This window comes from Siphateles boraxobius, unplaced genomic scaffold (assembly GCF_051911475.1).
Source record: "Siphateles boraxobius isolate OS27281-9 unplaced genomic scaffold, OSU_SipBor_1 7, whole genome shotgun sequence".
Lineage (NCBI taxonomy): Eukaryota > Metazoa > Chordata > Actinopteri > Cypriniformes > Leuciscidae > Siphateles > Siphateles boraxobius.
In genome coordinates this window covers 40813326-40837330 of record NW_027509197.1, presented here as the reverse complement: position 1 = coordinate 40837330, position 24005 = coordinate 40813326, and the positions used below count along the sequence as shown (strand labels likewise).

Here is a 24005-nt window from a genome sequence, read left to right as displayed (position 1 = left end):
ACTATCCCACTCTTTTGCTGCGAGCCCCCAGATACCAACCAAAAAACGCCAGGCCCCACAACCACCAAAGCCTACGGGCCCAGCTCGCCCTCCCCCTCCCCCTGTGAGAGCTCTTCGGCCTCTGCCACAGCGCCAGGGCCCACACCCTCCTCCAGCGGCTCGAGGTGAACCAAAAACAACTGATACCAGCTCTCAGTGATATGTGTCGGGTCCCCGCTATGATAACAATAACTTTCTCAAATGTTTACAGAACAAGCGGGAACCCAGTGTGCCTGTATCTTTTTCTATTGCTGTTCAATTACATGATAGAAAGTCTAAGGCCTTCAAAAGCCGTACAGCAAACCCATCTAATCTGGTGCCTATTACACGACATACCAAGATTGCTGTGGGGACAAAAAGTAAGACTGTTAAGTTAGCACTTTTAAACATCCGCTCACTTAAAAATAAATCACTTTTAGTCAATGACTTAATAACCACATACAACCTGGATTTTATGTTGCTAAATGAAACTTGGCTAGAAGAAAGTTGCAGTGCAACAGTCCTCAATGAAACAGCCCCTCCTAACTTTACTTTTATGAGTGTCTGCAGAGCTGTCAGAAGAGGCGGAGGTTTAGCTGCTCTTTATAAAGATGTCTATCAATGTAAGCAAATATCATTTGGGAATTACCCGTCTTTCGAATATCTGGGTATTGTGTTAAAAGGTGCTCCACGCATTTTACTTATCATTGTTTACAGGCCTCCAAAATACTCTCCAGCTTTTGCTGAGAACTTAACAGAACTGTTAAGTTCTATTTCCTCAGAGTTTGACTGCTTTGCCATTGCTGGAGATTTTAACATTCACATAGATAATGCAGAAAACAATATGGCAAAAGAAATCAAAACTGTTTTAAAAACTTTTGATCTGACTCAGCATGTACATGGAGCCACACATAATCGTGGACACACTCTAGATTTACTTATCAGTAAGGGTCTAAACATTTCATCAATTGTTATTAAGGATGTAGCACTGTCTGATCATTTTTGTATTTTCTTTGATATATTGATCTCTCCTGCCATTGAAGCTAGATCTGTGTCTGTCAAGAAGAGATGCTTAAATGAGAACACTAGTGTACTATTTATGAAGGCTATATCTTTAACACCAAGCATATCTGCTGACTCTGTTGATTTTCTCCTTGATTCTTTTAACTCAAAAGTTAAGAGTGTAATTGATGATATTGCTCCTGTGAAAGTCAGGAAGAAGAGTGGCAGACAAAAAGCACCTTGGAGAAACTCAACAGCAGTGCAAAATATGAAAAGACAATGCAGAAAAGCAGAGCGCATGTGGCGGAAGACAAAACTTGTAGTCCATTATAACATCTACAAAGACAGCATCCATGCTTTTAATAAGGAACTAAGCAAAGCTAGACAGACTTTTTTCTCGAATATTATAAACAGCAATATAAACAACACGCGCACTCTTTTTGCTACTGTAGAGAGACTGACAAACCCCCCAAGCCAGATTCCAAGTGAAATGCTCTCAGTGAGAAAGTGCAGTGAGTTTGCTTCTTTCTTCTCTGAGAAAATCAATAATATCAGAAAGGTGATCAGCACATCCTTGAGTTGCGCTGGTGTCAGGCAGATCAGACAACAGGACGAGAAAGTAGCCACTATGTCTGATTTCGAAGAAATTGATGGCAAAATTTTGGAAGAAACCGTACAGCAACTAAAAACATCAACCTGCGCCCTTGATGCACTTCCCACATCTTTTTTCAAAAATGTGTTACACAGCTTAGAAGCAGATCTCCTAGAAGTGGTAAATGCCTCACTTCTCTCTGGGAGTTTTCCGACCTCCCTGAAAACTGCTGTTGTCAAGCCCCTCCTGAAAAAGAGCAATCTGGATAAGACCATATTAAACAACTATAGACCGATCTCAAATCTTCCTTTCATAGGCAAGATCATTGAAAAAGTTGTCTTCAATCAGCTGAACAAATTCTTAAGCTCGAATGGATACTTTGACCATTTTCAATCTGGTTTCCGACCGCACCACAGTACAGAGACCGCGCTCATAAAGATAATAAATGATATTCGCTTAAATACTGATACAGGCAAATTATCAGTGCTGGTACTACTCGACCTCAGTGCTGCATTTGACACTGTCGATCACAAAATACTTCTTGACAGGCTGGAAAACTGGGTCGGGGTTTCTGGGATAGTCCTAAAATGGTTCAGGTCATACTTAGGAGGCAGAGGTTATTATGTGAGTATAGGAGACCATAAGTCTGAGTGGACATCCATGACATGCGGAGTCCCTCAAGGCTCAATTCTTGCGCCACTCCTATTCAACCTGTACATGCTCCCAATGAGCCAAATAATGAGAAAGAACCAAATCGCTTACCATAGCTATGCAGACGACACACAGCTCTACTTATCCCTATCGCCTAACGATTACAGCCCCATTGACTCCCTTTGCCAATGCATTGATGAAGTAAACAATTGGATGTGCCAAAACTTTCTTCAGTTAAACAAAGACAAAACTGAAGTCATTGCGTTTGGAAACAAAGATGAAGTTCTCAAGGTGAACGCATACCTTCAGTCTAGGGGTCAAACAACTAAAAATCAAGTCAGGAATCTGGGTGTGTCTCTGGAGTCAGACCTTAGTTTCAGTAGTCATGTCAAAGCAATAACTAAATCAGCATATTATCACCTGAAAAATATTGCAAGAATTAGATGCTTTGTTTCAAGTCAAGACTTAGAAAAACTTGTGCATGCTTTCATCACCAGTAGGGTGGATTATTGTAATGGACTCCTCACTGGCCTTCCCAAAAAGACCATAAGACAGTTGCAGCTCATACAGAACGCTGCTGCTAGGATTCTGAGCAGAACCAGAAAATATGAACACATCACACCAGTCCTCAGGTCTTTACACTGGCTGCCAGTTACATTTAGGATTGATTTTAAAGTATTATTACTGGTATATAAATCATTCAATGGCCTAGGACCTCAATACATTGCAGATATGCTCAGTGAATATAAACCCAACAGATCACTCAGATCATTAGGATCACATCGGCTAGAAATACCAAGGGTTCACTCTAAGCATGGCGAGTCTGCTTTTAGCTACTATGCCAGCCGCAGCTGGAACCAGCTTCCAGAAGAGATCAGATGTGCTCCTACAGTAGTCACATTCAAATCCAGACTCAAAACACATCTGTTTAGCTGTGCATTTACTGAATGAGCACTGTGCCACTGTTCGTCCGACTGTTTGCACTGTATTTTATTTTATGTTTTAATTATTCTGATTTCTGTATTTTATCTTTTATTCTAAACTGTTTTAATTATTCTGATTTCTTTTGATTATTTTAATTTCTTCTATGTAAAGCACTTTGAATTACCATTGTGTATGAAATGTGCTATATAAATAAACTTGCCTTGCCTTGCCTTGCCTTGCCTAGAATTGCGAGATATAAAGTCAGAATTGCGAGATATAAAGTCAGAATTGTGAGAAAGTCGCAATTGCGTTTTATAAAGTCAGAATTGTGAAATGTAAAGTCGCAATTGCGTGTTATAAAGTCAGAATTGCGTGATGTAAAGTCAGAATTGCGAGATATAAAGTCAGAATTGCGAGATATAAAGTCAGAATTGTGAGAAAGTCGCAATTGCGTTTTATAAAGTCAGAATTGTGAAATGTAAAGTCGCAATTGCGTGTTATAAAGTCAGAATTGCGTGATGTAAAGTCGCAATTGCGAAGTCGCAATTATCTTTTAAAATGTTTTATTCTGTGGCGGAAACAAGCTTCCATAAAATCAGCCCCATTCATTCTAGAATGATTAATTATTTTCAAATAGAAATATCCAAGTCATCATTCCTGTATTTTTCATTTTCGCAATATAGTATGTATCGCAGAAAAGCAAAACATCGCAAAGTCAGTTTTTTTCGGATATCGTGCAGCTCTAATCGAGTGCATCAGATGTAAAATGCCAGTCATTCTCCACAGAGCAACTGATTCTTGACTGCAAGTTTCCTAACATTATATTTTGCTTCAGATCAAAGGTTCATGTTTGATTTGATTCCTGGCTTTTAACTCTTTTTCCATAAGAATTTCGAGGATTCTTCAATGCGCTTGTTATCCTCGAGCATGTGTTTCTGATGTCCCTCTCTGTCTGTGTGTCTTAAAACAAGGACTGATAAGACATTGTAGATGTTTCTACACCCTCAAGTGCCTGAAGTTTCCAGATCGAAACCAGATTCATCTGTCCACCCCATTTCAACAACATCCAAGACGCTTGTGTTTGTGTATGTTCAACGCTCACGTTTCAGATGTTTTAAAGCATTTCAGTGGCATTTCACATGATTTTAATCACTTCCATTGATTTCTATTTAACAAACTACCGTCAGGTTACGGGGTTTATTCAGTTTGATCAATCAAAGCTAAATGAAGTTGTTGTTTTTTTTAGTTGCGGTTTTACATTGTTATTTTTGTGTTATGATGTTAAACTCATAAGGGCTCAAACACACTAAAGTTTGCTGTTGTCGGAGATCGAGAACCGGTCTGCGTTCCTGCAATGTGTTTCTGAATCTACAAATCAAGTCAGCTTTATTTCTACACGAAAATATCTTGCAAAATTAGTCAATTATGAAACCATTTAGATTCATTTTAATCTGCAAAGTCACAGAAAAATGATTTATCTGAGATGCGAGTCTGAATTAAACGTGTAAAAAGTGATCCTGCACGATCCTGGATAAATTGAGAATCACTTTTTTTTTGTCTTTTCAAATTGATAGTGATTCTCCCATGATTCTGAACAGACAACTAAACAAAATAACAATTTACTAGAGATTCTGACAAAATGTTAATTGCTACAGTCATTTTGAAAATGTTTAATTACGAATTTGAGTGAGTCATTGAATCACTAAAATTGTTTCATTACTGGATGAATCAGCGTTTTTGAAACAATCTCTTGAATGAATTAATGATTCAATGACTCACTCAAATACTTGTTTAATTACTGGATGAATCTGCATTTTTGAAACAATCTCTTGAATGAATTAATGATTTAATGATTCACTCAAATACTTGTTTAATTACTGGATGAATCAGCGTTTTTGAACAAATCTCATGAATGAATGATTCAATGACTCACTCAAATACTTGTTTAATTACTGGATGAATCCATGTTTTTGAACAAATCTCTTGAATGAATGATTCAATGACTCACTCAAATACTTGTTTAATTACTGGATGAATCTGCATTTTTGAAAAAATCTCTTGAATGAATTAATGATTTAATGATTCACTCAAATACAGGTTTAATTACTGGATGAATCAGCGTTTTTGAACAAATCTCATGAATGAATGATTCAATGACTCACTCAAATACTTGTTTAATTACTGGATGAATCCATGTTTTTGAACAAATCTCTTGAATGAATGATTCAATGACTCACTCAAATACTTGTTTCATTACTGGATGAATCAGCGTTTTTGAACAAATCTCTTGAATGAATGATTCAATGACTCACTCAAATACTTGTTTCATTACTGGATGAATCAGCGTTTTTTGTACAAATCTCTTGAATGAATGATTCAATGACTCACTCAAATACTTGTTTAATTACTGGATGAATCAGCGTTTTTGAACAAATCTCTTGAATGAATGATTCAATGACACACTCAAATACTTGTTTAATTACTGGATGAATCAGCGTTTTTGAACAAATCTCTTGAATGAATGATTCAATGACTCACTCAAATACTTGTTTAATTACTGGATGAATCAGCGTTTTTGAACAAATCTCTTGAATGAATGATTCAATGACACACTCAAATACTTGTTTAATTACTGGATGAATCAGCGTTTTTGAACAAATCTCTTGAATGAATGATTCAATGACTCACTCAAATACTTGTTTCATTACTGGATGAATCAGCGTTTTTGAACAAATCTCTTGAATGAATGATTCAATGACTCACTCAAATACTTGTTTCATTACTGGATGAATCAGCGTTTTTTGTACAAATCTCTTGAATGAATGATTCAATGACTCACTCAAATACTTGTTTAATTACTGGATGAATCAGTGTTTTTGAACAAATCTCTTGAATGAATGATTCAATGACTCACTCAAATACTTGTTTCATTACTGGATGAATCAGCATTTTTGAAAAAATCTCTTGAATGAATGATTCAATGACTCACTCAAATACTTGTTTCATTACTGGATGAATCAGCGTTTTTTGTACAAATCTCTTGAATGAATGATTCAATTAACTGCTACTTTCTGTGGAACACAAAAGATGATATTTTAAGAACATCTTGGCATTTTTCGTCTAAATAATGAAAGTAATTGAGGTGTTGTTTGGACCTCAAATTTCTTCAAAATATCTGTTTTTATTTCGATCGCTTTAAGACTCGAAAGACTTAAATCAGTGTAGTTACTGATTCTTCATATGAACACATGTAATCAAAGATACTCAGAGTAAAGATTTGTTTTAATAAATAATTCTTAAAAAAATAGAATACAGTAAAAAACAATTAATGCTTGTTAAACAATATTCTAAAAGCATAATTCTGGTTCCTCAAACACAATTATGGTTACATTTTCTGAGTCTGACTGTCAGAAACAGTGAATCAATTGATTCCGAGGCCGTAAAGGGAAAAACACTGGGTTTTGTGAACATATTCAGGCAAACACACACTAATTTTAAGCTGATGCGACTCGATTCACCGCATGTAACGTGTGTAGGAGCCCTGAGAGCTTACAGAGAACCACTGTCATGTGACTGCCTTCTTCATTACTGTATCGTTATGATAATTAACCATTTCTAGCACTCACGCATCTGTTACTCGAGTTATTGTTATTATAGACCCACTATCGAATTATATTATAAGTTTTGCACTAACACTCCGTCAAAATGAAGCTGAATGTGAATTTTCCACATTTTTCACATTTCATATATTAGATCTTCGGTATTTTAACAAACCTATGAAGACAAGTCTGTTTTTATTTAGAAAATGTTTGTTCTTATGAGTGATTTCTCTGATCGATACTGTGATTCAATACTGAGTGTTTCCCAAAGATGGAGATATATAACACAATATAATCATTTCATCACTAATGATCACTTTAGGTTCATATTAGTTAACATGAACTAGCAATAAACAGTACGTATTCTGCAATTCCAAATGTTAATTGCAAAATTCATGAATATTTTATTAAAATCAAAAGTTGTATCTGTTAATATTGTTTAATGATTCTGACCTGACATGAACTAACTATGATCAGTTTGATTGTTTTAACTAAATACTGTAACCAATGCATTAACCAACGTTAACTAATGGGAGCTTATTGTAAAGAGTAACCAATAAAATGATGATTGATTGATTTACTGACGTACTGTAAAATGTAATGTTGTGTGAAAAACATTATGTAATCTAGTTCAGCTGTGTAATTTTTTACATTTTCAATCAAACACTGAATAAAGTCCAGAACATTTCAAATCAAACCTGCCTGTTTAATCGATGAACGCATCATACGGTTGGTCACGTGACCTTTGACCCTTTAACCCCCGACACACTGCATGTGTGGTTCGGTCACGCCAAGTTTCGCTTCAACTTTGTTTCACACACTTCTGCAGCACGAGCACAAAGAAAGTGTGTGTTCAGCAGTTTTCGCTTCTCCCACGTGTGTGTGTGTGTGTGTGTGTGTGTGTGTGTGTGTGTGTGTGTGTGTGTGTGTGTGTGTGTGTGCGTGTTCGATCGACTCGAAACTGAAGTGGAGAAAAGTTCCTGCAAGGGTTAAGGTGGTGTGTGTGTGTGTGTGTGTGTGAGAAGTCACATGACATTAGGGCTCGTGTTCACATTGGCCTTTTGTTCTGATTTCAGCTTTGTGTTGCTGATGCCATTGATCTATTGGGAATCACATTGCGTTGCTGCTTATTTGTGTAAAGTTGCTTAACTCTGTTGCATTTCATTTGCTCGCCAGAACTCATTAAATTATAAATTTTGCTTTTTTACTATGCAAAACATTTGCACAGAAAGACAAAAAGCTGACAGGAAAAAGCAAACATTGACTACAAGATAATCAATTATTAATTTATTTTTATTTTTAATATCTTATATATTAATATCTTATATATTTTTGCAAGTGCCAAAAATTTGTCTCGTTTCATTGCCTTATCACTAATAAAACAATCGACTTTAAACACAACTACGCAATTTGACTACAATATCTTTAATAATATTTGAATGAAGGGTGAAGACAGACGTCACTGTACTTTTCTGACATAATTGCATAAATTTTGCTACTCAAATTATATATTTAAGATCAACGTGTATGACGTGTATAAAAATCATAAAAACGGTTGAAATAAAATTAGCATGTTTGACTTTTGTGATGCAATGATCATTGGTCTCATTGGTATTTACTTGTGGCATAACTGTTCATTTGTATAAAGTTGCGACCCTGCTCGACATCTTTGTTGCCATAACTTTCATTAAAAATGAAAAGCGTATTTATTATCCATTTAAAAATGTATTGCAACCCTCTCTTTCAATGTCTTCCTTTTGTATCATTTCTTGTTTATAAAATGTTTTAAAAGTTCATCAGTTTCAAAAGTTCAGAACACATTCATGCGCCAAAAATCAGAGCTGATGTCATGCATTTCCATTATTATCACATCATTGTAAAAATACAAAATGTCGTCATGTTGTGTGTGTTTCGCAGGTGAATTTCATTGAAGACGGTCAAAAGTCAGATGATCTTGACAGAGGAGAACCTGGACGACTGAGAGGGGCTAGAAAACCCACGACCACTTTCAAGGGCACATTACTGCACATCAGGTACAGTGTTGACTACTATATTCAAAGGAAAGTAGCTATCGCCTTTCCTAATAGTCGCTATATACGTCAATTAGCATATTCATGACGTCAATTAGCATATTCATGATGTCATCGTGTCGTACTTGCGTTCTGCCTGCCTAATGTGTTTTCTCATTTAATTCTGGTCTGAAAAGTCGCTAAAATAGCAACAAAGGCGCTAAGTTGGCAACACTGATCAGGTACACCCTCGCGCTCCTTAAAACGGTCACAATCTACTTAATCAAGGCATGTTTTACTAAAGGAAGAATCACATTTAATCATGTTAATTTATATGCACAAATATCACAATACATAGTTATGAACAGCAATATTTATATGAAAATTGTGGCCAATACTCCTTAAAACGGTCAAACGGTATTTTATTTTTTATTCAAAACTGTTTTAATAATTCTGATTTCTTTTGATTATTTCTGTATTTTATCTTTTATTCTAAACGGTTTTAATTGTTCTGATTTCTTTTGATTATTTTAATTTCTTCTATGTAAAGCACTTTGAATTACCATTGTGTATGAAATGTGCTATATAAATAAACTTGTCTTGTCAATACGATAACCGATAATTCTTAATATTTAAAAGCCGATAACCGATATATTGGCCGATAACTCAAATCCAAATTTGTGTGTCATTTTTTAGAACCTGATTGCAAAAACAAAAGTCTCACCAGTAAAAGCCACGTCCCAAACACACAATCATAATGATGTTCTTCTTATAATTTTATGTAGCCGATATGACAAACCGTATTTTCCGTTTCAAAGTGATTCCAATCATATTTCAAGCAATTCAAAACCGTCATGTTGAACAGTGCACGTCTGAAGAGTCTCAGCTGAAGGAAATAATACATTATCAGCTTCAATATATCAGACAAATTTGGGCCGATAATGATAACATTAAAAATGAACCGATATCGGCCGATACCGATATGGTGGCCGATATTTCATGCATCCCTAAAGATTTAAAATATATGAAAAATGACACATGGAGACTTTAGAGAACGTTTCTAAAATGACAATGAATCAGAGTTTTGAATCAATTCACTGAGGTCGACAGTTTGAACTGATTCACAAATGAATCAAACTTATCAACTGTTTTTTTTTTCTGTTAACCGTTAGTAAAGGTTGTGTATGCGTTCTTGATAATCGTGTGTGTGTGTGTGTGTGTTTTTCCTAGTCCAGCAGAGGAGCTCAGCTTCAGTGCTAAAGAATCAGAGAAGAGGTGTTTGATCGTCCTCAACAACGTCACCAAAAACCACGTGGCCTTTAAGGTGAGACTCCATTATCACTTTTAAAGCGAATCCCGACCAGACGTTATGCGATTAGCAATTACTCTGTCCACAACAGAAGCCACAAAATCAATCACAAATCACAGCCAATCAGAAGAGCGCGTGGGCGGAGTCTCACTTCAAGCGAACTCACAACCAAATTCATAAATATTACACCATTTTAACATGGTTAAAAATACATTCTTGTCTTAAATGATTGCATAATGCTTTCACGTTTCAATCATTTAAGTTAAATAAATAAAGATAAATGGAAGTTTTTGCGAAATTGACGTTGTTTCAATTGGCCAAAAGCGCTGTATAAATGAAGTGGACTTGACTCTCTGCTGATGATGGCATTGGTCTCGCTACACTTTTCCACGGTTATAATCCCAGGCGCTTTACAGAACATTTCTTTGGAAGTTCATAAGTTACCGCCGTTTGTGTTTGCAATCAGAGCCTGTTCTGTGGCTTAGTGGATTAGTGTAGTTTGGGAGTAGCTCTATTAAAAGAGATGCTTTGTTTACACAACATTTTGACAGCGTTCCCAATGTCCTTCCCAGAAAATGATGGTTACAGTGTGGCATCATATAGCTTTGTTGGTTCCCTTTATTGGGTCTCATTTGCGGTGTGTGTGTGTGTGTGTGTGTGTGCGCGCAGGTACGGACCACGGCTCCAGAGAAGTACCGAGTAAAGCCCAGTAACAGCAGCTGTGAGCCCGGATCCAGTGTGGACATCGTGGTTTCTCTTCACGGAGGTAAACACCTCATCATGAACAACTGGCCTTTCTGGCCGTATTACAGACACTTTCTATCTTTAAGGTCTTGTATTGTACAAGTTTCATTTTTTTCTGAAGGTTTGGATGTCCTTAAGAATATATATTTGCGGTATAAGTACCAAAAACCATCTCAATATATGTTTACCGCTCCTTTCTCAGGAGCTCGGCCAAGATTTTGGCCAGTCTACTTAATAATCATGAGCCTCTCTTCTGATTGGCCCATCATTGGTGGGGGCGGAGACTGAGTAGTTCTGACATCACATTTTTACGGCTCGTGAAAAGGCACAGCTACTTTATGCAGGCTGTGTGCATTTGTCTGTGGATCGACTGTTTTGAAACTCATATTGTAGTTTCATAGAGCTCTGATATCATGAACAAACCCAGGAAATTTCAGTTTTGACAAAATGGGACCTTTAAATCTTAAAGGACTAGTTCACTTTAAAATATAAATTACAAATCCTAGGTGTATATAACATTATTCTCTCAGGCGAACACAATCAGAGTTATATTAATAAATGTCCTGACTCTTCCAGGCTTTATAATGGCAGTGAATCGCAACCAACAGATTGAAGCTCATAAACATGCATCTATCCGTCATAAACGAACTTCTCGCGGCTCCTGTGTGTTAATAAAGACCTTCTGAAGCAAAAAGATGAGTTTGTGTAAGAAAATATTAATATTTAAAACTTTATAAAGTAAAATAACTATTTACGGCCAAATGAACATACGGATTCCACTTACGTCTGAGCGCAACTTCTGCGAGTAATGCGACACACGGCTGATATTTACACTACGCACACACACACACACTCACACACACTTCTCTCACACACACACACAGACAATACGCTACTTCTGACGTCACAAGTTGCGCTTTAGGCGTAAGAAGAGACTCTTTATGTTCGTTTGGCCGGAAGCTGGTTATTTTACTTTGTGTAAGAAAAAAATTAATAATTACCAAGTTACAAACTCATAGTTTTGCTTCAGAAGGCCTTTATTAACCGTCCATCAGTAATCTGAGAAAACACACTTCAACACACAGCGTAATTCACTACATGAACACACCACAGCAAACTGTTGTTCAGAAACACACACTTCTGCTCTCGACATGTTCATCAAACACCAGACGCTCTTGATCTGAGCGCTTTCTGTTGACAGTGTTTCCAGCTGGTGAAACACACACACACACACACACACAGCTCTAAACGATCAGCAGGTTTGGTCAAGTGTGTCATTGCACGATTTTTGCCTCCAACTGAGAGGGTTTTCGTCAGCAGGAAGAGCCTTTTCCCGCCATTTTTCAATGCAATGTGCATGAAATAAATCTAACAAGACATCATTTTGAATAGTGTTTTATCTACTACGGCATCGATTGATGTGTGTGTCTGTGTCTGCATGCGTGTCTGCATGCGTGTGTGTGTGTGTGTGTGTGTGTGTGTGTCAGGCTTCCAGGCGTCTCCTCAGGACCGGTTCCTGGTCATGGCAGCAGAAATGGAGAGCGGCACTGGAGTCCCAGAGTTATCTCAGTTCTGGAAGGAGGTTTCAAAAGCCAAAATCATGGAGCACAGGTGACGTCTGACACACACACACACACACACACACACCAACATTTATTCAGACACCTTCAACATTTCTCACATTATCACATTTTAGAAAATGGTAACTCTTAATAATTTGGCCTAATTTTAAAATTTCACTGGTTTTGTCCATTTAACAGCTGACAGATATTCAACATAATTCATGTGTGAGACAGTCGATGGACAAAACCAGTGAGTTCTTGTCATATTTTATTACCATTTTCTAAACTGTGAGAGATGTTGAATGTGTCTGAATAAACGTTATATCTCAGTATAAGTGTTAGATCTGCATGACGCCTGATTAACCGAATACCGAGTTTATATAAAGTGTTAGTGTGTGCTATATAATATGATGCATCAGTTCAGTTACGCTGGAGATGTCAGATGAGAGACGCTGTTCAGTGATGCTTTAACAGGAGTTAAACTAATATTATTTCAAACTAATAATGTTTCCCACAGGCTACGCTGTCACGTCCTAGAGAGTCCCAAATCTATTCTGAGCAATTCATTTGATAGTTCGTCAGTGACGTCCACCAATGAGCATCAGGATCTGCAGACGATGGTGAGAACTTGTTCAACACTCACTCCATACGTCTTTTAGGACCTAAAGAAAATGTCTAGATCAACCAAAGTGTCCAGGATTCTGCTTTTGTTTTCTACAGCCGCCGGTTTTGCATTGCTTTAGGCCCCGCCTTCTCGCACGCCACCAGGTTTTTCAGGCAGTTCGAAAAAGAAATATTTAGCAAAACTGCAATGGAAACAGTTTTTGTGCATTTACAGTCACCTGACGTAGATGACGCGGTGTGTTCGGACAGAATACGAGAGTTCTTTATTAAACTCTTAAAAGACAAAAGAATTACAGGAATACTGGATTCTGAACCTCAGAGAAACGCCACAATCACGAGCTGGAAGCAGAAATGAAAGAGAAACTCCTCATATGAGCCGCTCACAGTATAAGAGTCTTTCCTGGCCATTAACCCTCTGAGGTCTAAGGGGTTTTTGGGGTCCTTGAGGTGTTCTGACATGCTCTGACACTTGTGCTTTTTTCAGTTATTTATAAACATGTTAATGGCAAAGGTGTAAATTCACTCTATATAGCACAAACGGGGCTACCGTAAAATGTGAGCAACATGTATGTACATGTTTGTATTTTTTAGAGAATAATGTTTATGCGTGGTTATTGAAAAAACTAAAACTTAAAGTGTCTGAAATAAGGACACAAAACACATTAAATATGTGTCCACAAGACTTTTGACTAATGAGTGTTGTTGCATAGAGTTTTTGCTTCAAAATGATCTGAAAATCATCCTGCCTAATCATTTACACAAAACAATACATTGATTTAAATTTTATAAGACACCTTTTGTTTGGAAAGGCAATATGCGTGGAGGCGTGTTCACACCTGAGAAGACAAAGGCCGGATAATGTGCCGCATACATAATGAGCTGCATATTAATTAGCCCTTTCACACAGATGTGTCACAGGGTCCCAAAGAATGCAAGGACAAAAGAAATTATCTATATATACATATTTTACAATTAGAAATTGTAACCAATTACAAATAGGTTACAATTACAACAACAATTACAATTTTAACAATATTTCAAGCGTATTTCTTTTTAAAAAGTATACATTTTATCATACGTATTAAAAAAGGTAAGGATTCATTAGTTTGAATATTGGAACAAACACTATAATAACATCTTAGTTGATAATTCTATATACCTACTTTATTTTTGACAAAACATCAGACTATATATCATATATCATCACTATATATTAAGTATATTTAACATGAGCAGAAATTGGTTAACAAAAGCGTACCTATTTAATGTGACAGTAGTCTTTTTTTACAGTCAAAACTTTATAATCTATCCAAAACTAATCACAAAATCTTGTCTAAACATTCATATTTAGTCTTTGTTACAATATTTGTAACATATTGTGTATGATATATTAGCATATACATGTGAATTTGCAGTTTGTTGCTTATACAGACATTTTATTTCAACATATTTCAGTATATTTTTACTCATCTTAGTAGGCTATAGCAATATAGTTTGGATGCGTTCATGTAAAAATAACGTTTACTAATGTAGGTGCGAGAGTGAATGAACGGCACAGACACGCGCTGTATAACTGTAGTAAACAAAGCGCGTGCGCCTGTGCCGTTCATTCATCATTTAGCCTACACACAGACTACATTCATATTTAAACAGTCTTTTTGCGGTTTATAGACACTATTCAATATCGCGATTAGAACAAAGCACTTAAGAATAAATGACTTACTACATCAGCTGGATCCGTTGCTCCTCGAAATGAAACTACCAGCACTTCTGGTACATTTTCCAGGGTTATTAGATAGTATTATTCCTCACAGCGTAGGGATACACTGTGTACACAGCTCTAGTAAGATACTTACTAAACACGATGTGTTTTATAATCCAGCTGGTGGGCGTTGGCATGTTTGAATGGCTTGCCTTAGATCATTTGCGTTTGAATACCGCGCGCTCTCCATGGGCGTGGCACATTAACACGTAATCAGGTATAATGAGCTGGAAAGAAAAAGACTGACATCTCTCTCTTTTCAAACAGATTACATAAACTGAGAATATTTGTTTTTTTATATAAATTAATTCATTTAAAAGAAGAGGGTTCAAGCTTCATTATGGAAAAACACTCGTGCCTGTATGACAAGTATTCGCGGAATTACAGTTAATTTTCGGACGTGTTTCAGAATGGACTTCACTGACAGAGAGAAGGCAGAACGCGCATCATTTTTGTTTTTCTTTATTTGGCGACAAGCACAACACTTTATTTTTATTGTGAGTATCCACAAAAAAAATAGACACTTATCAGGATCTAATGATGTACAACACTTAATATGTAAGATCAAAATCAACAGAGTATTTTGAGTTTCTTTTGCACCGATAAGAAAAAAAGCGAGACTAAATGCTGGATATCACACACACACACACACACACACACACACACACACACACACACACACACACACACACACACACACACACACACACACACACGTCTCCTTCGGTTAATAATAATGGCCAGTGCAGTGGCTGATAAACATAAACCCACCAACATCCGTCGCCGTATTTTTAGAATGATTATCGCGAGAGGAAAATATGACGTTTTAGTCACATGACATCGGTTAATGGAAACGCCATTATTTCGCAATAGTTTTTTGTCGACATTTAGAAACGCAGCTACTGCTTATCAACAGTGGCACACGGCTCCTGAACCGCGGAAAAAAAGCCCAAATGTAAATTCACAGATGATTTACCGAGACCATTCCCGTGTTTTAGTTCCGGTCGGGATCCGTGTAAAGCTGGCCAACACGTGTCAGTGTCGAATAAAGTGCTATAGCGACCTAAAGCCCACATGAGGAAAGTACACAACAGAACATCAGGAGGATTGAAATTATTTTTTACTGAAATAGTGTCGTAGATATTTTATTTGATCTTAACCTATGGCCATGAAACGGTGTCATGTAACAGGTGTTAAAAGCTAAACTGTGTGCGTGCGCGTGTTCGCCTGTTCGGGAAGTAGCACTGACAGAAACAGTGACATTCCAGTTTAAGTTTCAAGGGAGTAAAGCCTGTTTATGCCATTTAGTAAATGAAATTGTGTCAAAACAATTTGTTGTAAAGAAATGTTCATTTAAAAGCAGCGCTCATTCATCAGTGTATAATGTTACCCTAGAGATGCGCATCAACCGTCGCCGAGTCCGTTGTTGAAGGTAACGATCATCCATTTATAATCACGCGTAACAACAGAGAATAATTGTAATTTGACCATCGGGTTCGGATACTTAAATCAGCTCTATGTGTGCGTGACATGAGCGTGCACAGCGCGCGTCTTCTCCAGGTCGTGCTTACCAGGTTATTCATTAGAGCCGAAATGTGCCCAGAATAGATGTAGGCTTTTAAAGTATTCGTAGCATTTTTAGTTACTCGCACTCGCGTCTCGCCTCCTCTGCCATTGTATGCTACCGCGACAAATCACACACGCGACAAATGACGTCAGAAAAGCGTCAGTATAACCGGTTATGGTCTATTACTGAACCGATACTGAATCGTCCTCGTCTGCATCGCGATGCATCGTAGAAACGATTAATTTCGACACCCCTAATATATATATATATATATATATATATATATATATATATATATTCAACGTTTGGCCCACAACAACAGAATAAAAAAATAATACTATATATATATATATATTATTTTTTTATACTTTTTTTATTCTATTGTTGTGGGCCAAACGTTGAATGGAATGGATGTATTACCTTATGAATTAAAGTACAGTAACATTGTTGCACGTTGCAAAATATGGTCACCCTACATTTACTTTCATAAGGCAAAAGTTTTTTTTTTTGGTTAATTATGAGATTCTGCTCTATTTTGCTGACATTACACGTCTTCTTTCAGACTAGTGCAAAATAATCATGCAGAGTACACTTAAAGTCCCCCTGTGGTGAAAATCCAGCTTTTAATGTTGTTTATGTGTCTATGTGGTGTTTTTAATATGCTTTAACACAAACCATGTGTAAATTCATAAGTCGACAGCATTGCTGAGTATTTTTTTGAACCAAAGACAGTCTCAAAAACACGGTTTGAAATCGCTGGTGTTTCTGACGTCACAAACTACCTTGTAACCAATCAGATCAACGTGTGATCGTCAACCAGTGGATCTCTGAGTGAGTGAGTGGAGGCGGGGCTCATTTGCATATTCATAGAACCGCGCATACTAAATGAGGCAAGGGTGTCGAGTTACATTCAAGATATTTTAAGGCATGAAGAATCTTTTTTTCCAAGGAAAAAACGCTTAAATAAGTCATTTTTACGTAATATCGTTTGATTAATTAATATTGATTAATATCGTGATTGTTTTTACCTTTACCTCACTTTACAAAAAACAAACAAAAACACATACTGCGAGATTTAGTCTATTAAAATGCAGTGAAAACACACACAATATTCAAGACATGGGGCCAAAATACTATATCATTCGATACAGTTAATCAGCGTCTCACAAAGAGTGCCGTTTTCTTCTCCAAACATCAACACCATTGCAAATGTGATATTGATTTTATACAAAAGTTCAATAAACAAGAAGTTAATATTTAGTGACTTACATTTTAGATGCAGTATTGCCTGTTTTTGCTCCATTTGCCAAAGAAAATAGTTCCAAACAAAGACACAGCAACACACAGCTGTGTTTCATTACTAAATGAATCAGTCCTTTAAAACAAATCGAGTGAATGAATGATTCAATGACTCGCTCATTAAGAGTCAAATGCATTTCTGAATGAATCAGCCGTTTGTTTGAACAAATTGGTTGAATGAATGATTCAATGACTCACTCATTAACAGTCACTTGCTGCCACCTACTGGCGGTTTTAATTCCACATATAAAGTATCTTTTTTTTATAATTTCAAAATCATCAATATTCAACGTTTTATGTTTAAAACATCAAAACATTATTGATGCATTTGTAACTGCAGGTTAAATGCGTCCATGTCCCTCTGATCTGCATTTAATGTGTTTCCTCTTCATTGCAAAGACAGATTTTGATGATACTGACTTCATTTGATTGCCTTATTGTGTCTTATTATTATAACTTCATTTATTGATTATCCTTTCCTCGCACTTTAACACATCTTTCCCTCGCCCTAAAATTAAACCTAATTTTGTTTTGTCCAGAAAGCTCGTTTTATTTAATTTTGATAATATTTGTTCAATTTTTCAATGCATTTTGTTTTTGATTTTTTTCCTTTTATTTACCAATAAACAATAAATAAGTAATAATTTAAGCTCATTCCTCACATTAAATTCAAAATAGCTCCCAATTTCATGCATAACCCTTTTAATTCAGCTCTAAATATCTTACATCGGGAGTCTTTGACCTCTTGTGTTAAAAATAATAATATATCATGATATTTCACGACTCTAGATGGCGTTATATCTCTATATGGAGTAAATGAGCTGTTCCGCTGGGTCCTAAAGTCAGTGTGCGTTCAGATACACATGTAGATATTATAAAATCATTATTTGCTTTTAGTTTTTAGTTTGAATTTTGAGCATTTTTAGGTTTTTCTATGTGTACTGAAGCAATCCATTCATTCCTAAGGGACACACTGACCCGAGGGAAGGATTTCTTACTTTTAAAAATTTCAACCACAACACTCCTCGAATCCAAAATATATAAATATATATATTTTTTTGTATTCGTGGTTCAAATGTGACGAAAGTCTTGGACCCCTCCGATGAACACTCAATTTTTAATTTTTTTTTTTTTTTTTTTTTAATGAGTTTGGGGTCAAAATTTTATTCGATATTCAAATATGCATTCGAACATGACGTGAAATATCCGTATTCGAACTATAAATAAACTATCCGGTTTTTAAAGTGCCATGTTTAGCGCATTTTTTACAGTCTATGATTAGACCGTTTTTTGTTTTTTATTGTTGTTTGCCATCTCATCCAGGAGCGGGCGCTCTAAACGTATTGTAGCGTAAGCCCATGACCAAATCAAGCGAATAATAGCCTCCCTGTTTTGAAAATGGAAGATAACGCACAGAACGACAGCCCGAGCGCAGAATTACGACCTCAACTCATCTAAAAAGTCGAGTCTGGAAATATTTTGGGTTCTACAGCTACTCCGTATACCACTTCTCTCAACATTGACGCGCAAATCTGTGTGTGTCAGGCACGTGTGCGCGCACTGAACGCGTGTACTCCAACATCGCCAATAAAAAGAGAGCCGCACTTGACCCAGATCAAGTTGATAAATTGGTGTTTCTAGCAAACAATATTAAGAAATGAATTGAAATAAGAAATGAGGCTAGGCTATAGGCCTTACTCCTGCTGTTTAAGCCGTCACGTTATTGTCCGATGCAGTTTTTTTCCATGTAGCTTAGTGCACTTTATATAGATTAAATTGCTAACCTGCTGTTTAAAACATTAAGTCAAAAAAATGTTTTCAGACAGGCCTGAGTCCTGTTTATGACTGTCAGACTGTTAATAAATGTGTGATTGAATCTCCGTTACGGTGTTTTTTTTTTTTTTTTTGATCTCGTAGAAATTCGAATATATTCGAATACATTACTTGATATTCGATAACCGTTCGAATTTGATTTTTCTCAAACGTGACAGCCCTAACACACACATTAACGCCCCCATGCCTGTGTCCTGCAGCTGATGCGTGTGATGGTGACGAACTCCCGCCTGGAGCAGACGCTGGAGAAGTGTGTGTGGATGCAGAAAGTTCTTCTGGTTCTGCTGTCGTTCCTCGTGGCCCTCAGCTTTACTACGGCCTACTCGCTGTGGACGTCCTGAGGTTTACACACTGAACCGCCTCGGGTCACGACGCGCTTTTACCCAGAACCTCATGATGATGATGTCATCGGAACCGGTCCGAAACGACGCGGGGGAAAAGCTACATCGTGTGTTGTTATCACACACTCTCAGAGAATAAACCAGTTTAATTTATAAAACACGATCATGCAAATGTAATTAACATAATTATACATATATATATATATATATATATATATATATATATATATATATATCGGGTCACTGTGCGCTTTTACCCAGAGCATCATGATGATGTCATCAGAACCGGTCCGAAACGGCATGTGTTTTTATCACTCACACTCAGAGAATAAACCAGTTTAATTTATAAACATGTTGTAAAATTCTCATGATCATGCAAATGTAATTAACTCAGTTTGATTTTTAATATATATTTAGTATTTTATTAAAGTGTGAATGAATGTATGAATAAAAAAATGACACTTTTTGTCGACACTTTTATCATCGCTATTCTGTGCTTTTTTGTGCCTCGATAACATTTAAAGTACATTTACTTTTAAGTTGTTACAGATTTATATTTACATGTAAGTTGGAAGATGCATCAGCCAATGTTTTATTATTATAGGAAGTAAATAGAAACATAATAAAGCAAATACATTTTTGTAGTTCTGTATTGTATAAATTGCGTTACAGTAAAGAAACTTTCTTGGCAAATCATTTACAGTGTAATTTAATGGATTCTCATCAACTACATATTCAAGATTTTTTATAAAACTGGGCCATTTCTGTGTGATAATTCTATTAAATTCTGTTATTCTCAGATTAATTCATATCACAGAAGAAGAAATTATAGTTTGTTTTGATATTATCCTCTCTGTAGTTATTCTATTGTTTAAATGAATAACCTAGAAGTGTTTTGTCTTGACATAAGTGAGCATTTCTGGGATTCACATTAGCAATCATTACATTCTGTGAAGTGAATACTATCGTTTTGGTTCCCGATAATAATAAAACATGTTTTAAAAGTGATCAAATATATTATATCTCATTATCTGGAGACGGTTCGGAAGATGCTGAGATCAAATCCTATAAAAAGAACACTTATGATTCGTCACGTACAGTGAGCCAATGAGAGCAGAGACTGCAGTGTTTGGGGTCAAAAGGTCAGAGGTCAGTATGAAAGAGGTCAAGTTTGTGCACAAATAAAAAGGAAATCCTTTTTACATATAAAATGACATTGGTTGCACTGGATTGAATGTGTTGTTTTTTTTAACCCTATAAAATATTAATAGAAAATATTTTTGCTCAGTTTGAGTCTCTAAATAAAACAGCTGTTTTTTCTCATATTCTCACTATATGAGCCATAAAAGCCTGATATGATGCATAGCAACTGCACTTTTGTCTAAAAGGTTTAAAAAAAGATGCACATGCGTATAATTCTTATTATTTTATGTCAGACTTTACAGGGTTAATATTTAACAGATAAAAAGGTCGCCAAAACCCGATTCTTTGATCGAAAACTTCAAAATAAAAGTTTGTGTTTGCATAATATATGTGTGTGTACTGTCTAATTATTTTGCATGTATAAATAGACACACATGCATGTATACATTTAAGAATTTGTATTTATTTATATATAAAATATACATATTTATATCATATAAATAATATATAAACAGTATATGCATGCAAATATTTCTTAAACGTATACATGCATAAGTGTGTATTTATATATAAAAAATAATTAGACAGTACACACACATATTATGCAAACACAAACTTTTATTTTGGATGCGATTAATCGTTGCACTAAATAGAAATATGATGATCGCCACTGGAATCAGTGCATTGGCCAATCAGAAGACAGATTCACAAGTGTGTGATCTTCTTCTTCTTCTCTTGATTAGTCACTGATTACAGCTTCAGTCCTGCTGTTCTTCTGATTAAACTGATGCGCTAATGAAGCTGACGGATCAATAGAGAGTTAATGAGAGACTGACTCCTGTAATCAGGGCTCATATTAGCCGCTGTTGCCCTGGTGACAAATCAGCACGTGTTTCCCCTGAAACAAGAGTTGTTTTAGATATTAGGGTTTTTTTAACCCTTTCCCGCCACTGATGGAATTTTCCGGCGATCCGTGTTTTCACTATTATACGGTAGGGGGCGCTATACGCTGATTTCACGCAGCCGTTATTTTGAAATCGAAAGCGAGGCTCCGGTTGGAAGAAAACCTGAAGTGTCGCCTTTAATGATAGAAGAATCGCGAATGCGATGGCGTATTATTGTGTTTAATGTACAAATTAGTTATTCCAAAAATGACATACATTTCGTTCATACTTTAGACTATATACTGTACAGTGAAATTCTTTTATAAATATTTTTTTTTTCAGAAAGTGAAAAAAGAAGCAGGAATACATATCCTATATTGGATATTAACATCTAATAGTGTAAATCGCGCCAGCAGCTTCAGGTTTGTAGTCCAAGGCATTGTTGTTTATCTTTACTTCCGGGGTTCTTCCCACCAGAGCCTCGCTTACGATTTCAAAATGGCGGCTGCGTGAAATCAGCGTGTTGCGCACAAAAATGAATTTATGAAGCTGGAATAAAAGAGTTATATTAAAAGAGTTATATTTTCATTTTAAAGTTTTAGTTAAGTCATTGTGTTTTTGTTATTTTCATTAAATATGGTTATTTTGCTAATTATTGACATCAGTGTTATTAGTTTTATGAATATTTTGAATTAGGTTTTATTTGTCTATGTTTAGTTATGCTAATAATAATTAAAAGTAATTTCGTAATATGCTTTTGTCATTTTATTCGTTTATATTTTTAAATATTGCTAGTTGGTTTTAATTTAGTTTGATTACAGTAAATCAAATTTTAGATTTTAAACTAAATAGAGATGATAAATGTTGCCTTGGCAGCTAACTGAAATAAAATAAGTTATTACAGATCAAATATTAATTATAATAAAATTATTATTTTATTTGTATTTCAGTTAATTTCAAGTCTTTTTATTGTTTTGTTAGTAAATTATAACTATAACTGAACCTGAAAAACAAAATGCAACCAGGATTTACAGAAATACTAAGTTTATTTAATAACAAGCCTGATTTTGTTTGAAAAGTACCTTGTGTTTGCGATCATTAAACATCAGATGTTGTTTACAAACACACATCAATGTTCAGAAACACATGATCTCTCAGAGGCTTCAGGACTTTGCATGAGACAGTACGAAACCATTTAGTAACACCCTAGCAACGACCAACAACGCCTTAGCAACCACCCAGGATACTCTTATAAAGTGCCAGGAAACCTAAACATCCACGAAACACCGCAGAATTGTGAAATATTATGTGAACAGGGTTGCAGAGGCGTTATATAGGCCTAATTCACTGAAACTAAAACCATCTCCTTTTTTTTTTACTTTAAATAAAAAACTTTTAAGTGTTTGATTTCAGCTGGTCACCATGGAAACCATATAGACATTACAACAAAACAAAATTTGAAAACAGAAAGCTGGTGTTACAGCGCCCTCTAGTGACGTCAGACTGACTGCGCCAGTTTCTGATCACATGACAAACTCACATAGAATAATTTGCGGGTGGGACATGATGATGATGTCCACCACTTATTGAAAAGGTCGATATTATCCCCCACTTTTTGAAAAATCTCGCATATTCGTTAGTTTGTAAAATAAGAGGCAATCTAGCGCTGAAATGCGTTGTTTTTTAAATCAAGCTCGTTCTTAAACGGACGCGCGCTTCAAAGCGGTACCGTTAGCACTTCTGTTGTGATCCGCACTCGGTTCGTTTGTTTCTTTTTTCTCATCAAAACCGACTATGTTCTTCAGTGGTTGTATATCAAGCAGGGACACTTTGTGTGCATTTTGTTTTGTACACACACACACTCAATCTCTCTCTCGCGCGCACACACACTTTTTACTCACTGTGTTGATCAGCAGGACAAACGTGCAGATGAGAAACTGTGTCTGGAAATGTGTTTTTCATTCAGTGTTGTCGAAGGAAATGCCAGGAAGTTTTACAATAAACACTTTGTCTGCTGTGTTTTATTCTTCGCTGTTATTTTCTCCACAGAGACCGTTTAAAATCCAGTCAGATCACAGAATCAGAAGAGTATGATGAGCTCCAGGTGTGTTTGATAGAGGACTGAGTGTGTGTGTGAGGGAG

The 24005-nt window shown here is 36.0% G+C and overlaps 2 protein-coding genes across 2 annotated transcripts in view; one reads left to right on the top strand and one right to left on the bottom strand.

Annotated features, from left to right (window-relative positions):
- The window catches only part of mospd2 (motile sperm domain containing 2), a 35928-nt gene extending 15607 nt beyond the window's left edge, over positions 1-20321 (top strand). The window contains exons 10-15 of the mRNA XM_077216462.1: positions 8704-8819; positions 10026-10119; positions 10774-10870; positions 12336-12459; positions 12928-13030; positions 19696-20321. Of these exons, the coding sequence (XP_077072577.1) occupies positions 8704-8819; positions 10026-10119; positions 10774-10870; positions 12336-12459; positions 12928-13030; positions 19696-19836 (675 nt within the window). The 3' untranslated portion in view covers positions 19837-20321. The remainder of the gene's footprint in view (positions 1-8703; positions 8820-10025; positions 10120-10773; positions 10871-12335; positions 12460-12927; positions 13031-19695) is intronic.
- fancb (FA complementation group B) overlaps positions 1-23996 on the bottom strand; it is a 58299-nt gene extending 34303 nt beyond the window's left edge. Inside the window, exon 1 of the mRNA XM_077216452.1 lies at positions 23765-23996. Within this exon, the coding sequence (XP_077072567.1) occupies positions 23765-23825 (61 nt within the window). The 5' untranslated portion in view covers positions 23826-23996. The remainder of the gene's footprint in view (positions 1-23764) is intronic.
- Positions 23997-24005: the final 9 nt, after the last annotated feature.